This window comes from Echinops telfairi, unplaced genomic scaffold, assembly GCF_000313985.2.
Source record: "Echinops telfairi isolate 266 unplaced genomic scaffold, ASM31398v2 ScPeMD7_7417;HRSCAF=8455, whole genome shotgun sequence".
Classification (NCBI taxonomy): domain Eukaryota; kingdom Metazoa; phylum Chordata; class Mammalia; order Afrosoricida; family Tenrecidae; genus Echinops; species Echinops telfairi.
The window spans coordinates 6,454,223-6,460,316 of record NW_022111317.1 but is presented as its reverse complement, the minus strand read 5'-3'; the positions used below and the strand labels follow the sequence as shown (position 1 = coordinate 6,460,316).

At 59.8% G+C, this 6,094-nt stretch overlaps 1 protein-coding gene and 1 pseudogene across 1 annotated transcript in view; one reads left to right on the top strand and one right to left on the bottom strand.

Moving 5' to 3' along the window:
- Positions 1–477: 477 nt before the first annotated feature.
- LOC123522503 lies at positions 478–5,102 on the bottom strand (annotated as a pseudogene).
- CCDC88B (coiled-coil domain containing 88B) overlaps positions 4,252–6,094 on the top strand; it is a 15,759-nt gene continuing 13,916 nt past the window's right edge. Inside the window, exons 1-7 of the mRNA XM_045297184.1 lie at positions 4,252–4,311; positions 4,619–4,779; positions 4,899–5,010; positions 5,301–5,370; positions 5,581–5,639; positions 5,735–5,818; positions 5,917–6,060. Of these exons, the coding sequence (XP_045153119.1) occupies positions 4,252–4,311; positions 4,619–4,779; positions 4,899–5,010; positions 5,301–5,370; positions 5,581–5,639; positions 5,735–5,818; positions 5,917–6,060 (690 nt within the window). The remainder of the gene's footprint in view (positions 4,312–4,618; positions 4,780–4,898; positions 5,011–5,300; positions 5,371–5,580; positions 5,640–5,734; positions 5,819–5,916; positions 6,061–6,094) is intronic.

Sequence of the window (6,094 nt, the reverse complement as noted above, 5' to 3'; positions counted from 1 at the left end):
GTATTTCTGCCCTTGTCTGGCTCTGCCTCCACCAGCCCCCAACGGTGGGGGGTGGGGGGCTACCCTTTCTCAGACACTTGGGGAGGGTCCCTGCAGGCCCAACACTAGAGGGGGGCAGGAGCCCCGAGGGCCTTCGACGGGCTGTTTTTGCTTTCAGGCTAGAGAACTGGTTCCCCCCCAGGTCTCTGATATGATGGGTAAGGGATCTAGGGGTGGCCCCCAAACTCAAAAAACCAAATTCACTGCCATCAAGTTCATTCCAACAAATAGCGCTCTTATAGGACAGCGTAGAACTGCCCTTGTGGGTTTTCTGAGACTGTAACCCTTTGGGGGAGTAGAAAGCCTCATCTTTTTTTTTTAGGTTTCGTTTTTATTTATCTCCCAGTCCCTCTACTGCCACCCCATGTCTCATCGTACCACCAGCGTGCCTTTTCCAGTCTAACATCATGTCTAACAAGCAGCAGGCAGACAAAGGGATGGTTTGGGGTGTTTTTAATGATTGAATCAAGTTCGGATCTGCAATCACAGTTTCTGGAAGAACCACTTGTATTTGGCTGTCTTGTACCTCTCCTCCACTTTGACCTTGGCCTCCACACTGACCTTGCATTTAAGAGCAGGCTCTCTGAAGACGTCCTTGCTGAAGACAGTTTTGTCCAAGGGGATGGCCACGGGGCACCTAGTGGGCCTGAGGTGATTATAGTTATGAACCTTCAGGCTTGATCTTTGACCTCTTGGCAATTTTCGTCTTGCCCATGGCAGCTGTCCCTTTGTGGGGATAGCAGTCGATTCCAGCCAGCAGGGCACAGCCGCGGGGGCAGTCTGGGGCACGTGCCTTCACCCACATTCTTCGTGACGACGGGTTTGCGCCCAGAACAGCGTCCGGCCAGGACCAGCACCACCTTCCTGGGTTTCCCGAACGTGCCCATTTCGACAACAAGCTCTTGGGCCGAAGGCAGAAAGGAAGAAAGCCTTCATCTTCCTCCTACCGAGTAGTTGGCGGTTTGGAACAGCTGACCTCGTGGTTAGCCGTGCTACAAGTAACTACTTCACCACCAGGCTCTCTAATAAACATGCCTTGGCCCCTCATGAGCCTCCAGATCTCAGGTCTCAGTGGCAGTCTCAGTTGGGGTACCCTGCAGCCTCCCCTCCACCCACTCAGCTGAGCCCAGTCAGAGAAGCAGCTGAAGGTGCAGCCAAGCTTGTCTGGAGGGACAGATATGAGAGCAATAGTCGACACGGGCCCTGCCTCTGGGGAGGGTGTGACGCAGCCCGTTGAGCAAGTCTGGGCCGCAGGGGGGAGCGGCCTCCCTTGTTTGCAGGCTGGGTTTACCTTGGCAGACCTGCGGGACTGGCATAGACTCAGCCAGCCCTCCTGACCACTTCCTGGGCAGGAGTCCCAGAGGGTTAAGCAGAGCGAGGCTCACAGAGGGTCACAGCTGAAAGAGCCCTTGAAAGAATTGCTATTCATCAAGATTGCCTCATCAGAAACTGGTTAGCAAGCCCCCAGGCACGGCCGGAATGGGGCAGGGCTCAGGCTCGGTCTCTGAGAAGTTATCCCGTTTCCTGGAAGAGTCACAGAAGCAAAACTGAACCTGCTGCATCATTACCCCATGAAGTGGAGGGGCCCCACCCCAGAGGGTTTGCTGAGCCTGTAAATCTCCCGCCCTCCCCAAAAAACGTTGTACTGGAATGTCATCCACATAACATACAATCCAATAGTTCAATTCCACCAAGAAGAGTTGTACAATGCTTAACACACACTGCCCTGACGCGCAGCAGCCCCAGGTGTCGCAGACCAAAGCGCTGCCGACCTCTCTGTGTCGGTTCCCCTCACAGACGGCCCTCCCTCGTGTTTTGCAGACCCCCTACTTTACCAAGCACGATGGCCGGTGGTTGATGAGTCTCGTGGGTCACTGTCGGGGACGAAGGAGCCCAGCCAGCAGTGTTTGCTGAGGGTCCTCTTGTTCTGACGAAGCCCGGGCCTCATCCAATCTAAGCTGGTCCATTAGAATGAGGCGCTGCTCAGGGAAAAAGCATACTGTCAGGTCACTGTGCCCCCAGCTCTTTCATCCCCAGTTTGGATTTGTACATATGTGATAGGCAGGATGTATTTTCATTGTTACAAGTGGAACATCATTAAAGCATCGTGATGAATCACAAAAACAATATGGCATTATATATTGTGAACTATTTCTAATGACAAATCAATGAAATTTTGTCTTGAAGATGATGTGGCATGGGTAACAGTCTTCACGCCAGGTGCTCATAGGTGGGCATGTCTGCATGTGGGCGGATGCTGCCTGGAGACGGATAGAGGAGTGGTGTCTCGGTTCCTAAGACCATCGGAAATATGTATTTTCCCGTGGTCTTAGGTGACCCCCGTGAAAGGGTCGTTCAACCCCCAGAGGAGTCGAGACCCCCAGGTTGAGAACCGCCGCCTTAAAGCATCAGGACAACCATCTCCCCACTGGGAGTTCTCAGTGCCCACGCTGGTCCTGACGCGCTTGGCTTGGCACCATGCACAATGAGCTGACTTTCGACCCCACCCCCACCCCCGATTTGGGAGCATAGCTGGGCGGTCTGGGGGCGCCCCACATCTGGGTCCCTCTGGGACTTTCTGAGGAGCCCTGGTGATGGAGTGCTCACTTGTTGGGCTGCTAACCACAAGGTCAGCGGTTTGAAACCACCCGCTGCTTCAAGGGAGAACGATGGGGCTGTTTACTCCCGTCAAGATCTGTCCTTTTTATATCTCTTAAAACGATTGGGCTTGAGATCCACCCTACACTGATACAGTTCCATTAAGATAATAAGGAAAGGCCTGGCTCCCAAGAGATTGTATCTCCAGGGTTTAGAGGTTAAGATTCAAGCACGAATTGGGAGGGGCTGGGGGTGCAGCATGGTGGGGACAGGGTCACACTGTTCAAGACGTGATGCCCATGATACCCGCATGGCACTTGGTATGAAGGAACAGGAGTCTGGCAGCGGTCTCCGCGCTCCGCGGTGACCGCATCTGAGACCATGAGCCCCTCTCTCCGAGGCCCTGGAGGGAGCGGTCGGGGGACAGTGGTGTCCTGACCTCCCAGACACTGACCTGTGGCTAGTCTCTGTTGTCTTGCCTCCCAAGAGTCCAATCTTCTTGTCTTCCAGAGGGGAATCCCGGCCCTGCCCAGTGTGTATCCAGCCTGGTGGTGGTGGGAGGGGGAGGGAGTGGGAGGACTCACTTCTAGCTGGAGTTCAGAGAGGGCCTTGTGGGGGAGCTCCCCCGACCCCCATCTGAATCTGGGCTCACAGGTGGTGGCGCCGGTGGGTGGTGGCTGTTAGGCTCTATGGAGTCGGTTCTGGTTCTGACCCATAGCAACCGTGTGCACCACCAAACCCAAAATCACCCGGCCCCGTGCGGGCCTCATGAGCCCAGGTCGCTGTGTCAGTTCATCCGGTCAAGGGCCTGCCTCTCTTCCGCTGCCCCTCCACTGTGCCAAGCAGGAAGTCCTTCTTCAGCGGCTGGTCCCTCCCCACCTGTCAGGAGTTGGGTTCCGGACATAGGTTTCCATAAGCCAATGGAACCAAGAGCAAAGCCCAAACCCACTGGGATGGTGCCCATTCCCGCTCAGAGCCACCCTCCAGGGCGGAGCAGACTGATGGGTCTGAGGGGGCAGCTCCCAGGCTGATTCTCCATGGAAGCCAAAAGCCTTTTTCTCCTGCGCAGCAGCGGGTAGGTTTGAGCCACTGCCTTTTGGGGCTAGCAGACCAGCGAGGATCCCACTCTGTCCCAGGGCACCCCGGGAAAGGGGAGGGCCTGGTGTTATATGAAGGTGAAGGTGTGGGTCCCCCGTCTCTCCCCTTTACCCGCCCCCACCCCTTGCAAGCCCTGAGTCCATTCAGAGGGCACAGGACGGACCTCTCTCCTGGGTGTCCCAGCAGGGACAAGGAGGCCCCTCCAGAGGAGACCGAAGACTCACCCTGGCTCACCGCTCACCGTGGCGCTGGCTCCCCTCCTGTGGCCTGTGGAGGTGCCACGCAGCGTGGGGCAGCAGGGAGGCCCTAGGGGGAGCAGAGTAGGCCTTGCCTGGCTGGGGCAAGGATGTGGGGGCCCCGACAGGGCTCTGGGGGTGCAGAGCCCGCCCGTCCCGGAAGGAGGAAGCTTTGTTGGGTGTCTGTGGTGAGCCTGGAATCACCCCCCTCACTGGGGACTTCCTCTTCCTCTCCGGGCAGGTGTAGCTGCCACTGCGGGGACGACACCCCGAGCCCAGCATGGAGGGGGGCGAGGGGCCCCGACTCAGAGACTTCCTGAGTGGAAGCCTGGCCACCTGGGTGAGGGGGGCCAGCGGGAGTGGGGCTGGGGGGGAAGTGAGCCGCTGGAGGCACTGGTGGCTCTGCTTCCAGGGTGCGCGGCCTAAGGGAGGGGCAGTGCTGGGGCTGGAGGGGAGGGGAGGCTCTGATGTGGGGGTGGACAGGTCTAGGGTGGCGGTGGTGAGGAGATTGGGGCTCGCTCAGGGAGACAGGCATTGGTGAAGAGGGTGGGGTGGGCTTGTCTAGTGGGGGTAGGTCCGAGGGTGGGGGTAGGGGTATGTGCAGGGTCTTCTACCTGGTCCAGTTGAGCTCTCTCTGTTCCCCACAGGCGCTGGGGCTGGCAGGGCTGGTGGGGGAGTTGGAGGCGCCCCAGGGTGAAGATGACGAGGAGGGGGGGCAGGAGGAAGAGGGGGAAGGGCTCCTTAGCCCTGAGAAGAGGATCTTTCGACTCAGCGACGGCACCTTGCTCCTCAGGGTCCTGGCCATCATGTAAGAGGACTGGGAGGGGCCTGGGCAGGCTGGGGGAGGGGCCTAATGGGTGGTGGGTGGTGCTTGCACAAGGGGGCGGGCCCTTGACACCCCCCCTCTCTCCTTACACCCATCCGCAGTGCCCCTAGTTCCAAAGGGGGGCCTCTGCCGGTCGGGGGCCGTGAGGATGCCGCAGGCAGGCGCGTCCAGAACCTGAGCCAGCTGTGGGGTCGGCTGAGGGATTTCTACCAGGTAAGGGTGGGCCAAGGGAGCCCTAGTGATGCAGTGCCTACTCCTTGGGCTGGGATCCTCAAGGTCCACAGTTTGAAACCGCAGGCTGCTCCCATGAACAGTTACAGCCTCAGCAACTCACGGGGGGCAGCTCTACCCTGCCCAGGGGGCGTCGGCATTGCCGCGATGCAGGGGTGGGGTAGGGTGGGGGCTTGGTTTTATTTGGAAGGGCCAGCCAAGGGGGAGGTAAAGATGGGGTCCTGCCCCAGGAGGCCCCCTCATGCCGCCCACTCCCTCTCCCCCACCCCCAGGAGGAACTTCAGCTGTTGATCCTGGCACCACCTCCAGACCTCCAGACGCTAGGGGTTGACCCCCTCTCAGGTAGCCCCTGCCGGCAGTCCTTGCGCCTCCTTCCCCAGCCCCCCCATCAGCTGCTTCTCTGGAGATAAAGGAGGCTCCCCACTCCCGTGGAGTTAGTTTTGGGAAGGCACAGGGGCCGTTCACCCCCGCTCTGTAGGGTGGGCACGGGCTTACGGCAGAGTTGGGTTTGGGTCCAGGCCCCACCGTGGACCCCCTGGCTTGTGTCTGCAGAGGAAGCGCTGGAGGAGCTGGGGCGTGTCCTCCGGCTGATGCTGGGGGCAGCAGTGCAGGTGAGCGGTGGTGGACGGGAGGGCAGTGCAGCCAGCCAGGTGGGCGCCCTGGGGTGGGAGACTCCAGCCCCCAGCCCCCTCCTGCCTCCCTACAGTGTGAACACCGGGAGCTCTTCATCCGACACATCCAGGGGCTCAGCCTCGAGGCCCAGAGCACGCTGGCCACCACCATCCAGGAGGTACAGGGCCAAGAGGCAGGGCCAGGCTGCCACCCCCTGCCCCGGGACGCCCCTGCCACCCACCAGCTCCTGCTGAACTGTCTTCCTTGCCACCCCAGGTGACCCAGCCCTGGGCGGGCGTAGTGCTGGCGCTGGCTGGGCCTGAGCCTGGGGAGCTGACCCTCTCGGAGCTGGAGATACTGTCCTGGAGCCTGAAAGGGACCCTGTCCAGACTGGCACGGGAGCGGGACATGGGGGCCCAGGTGGGTGGCAGAGGGGGAGGAACGGGGGGAAAGG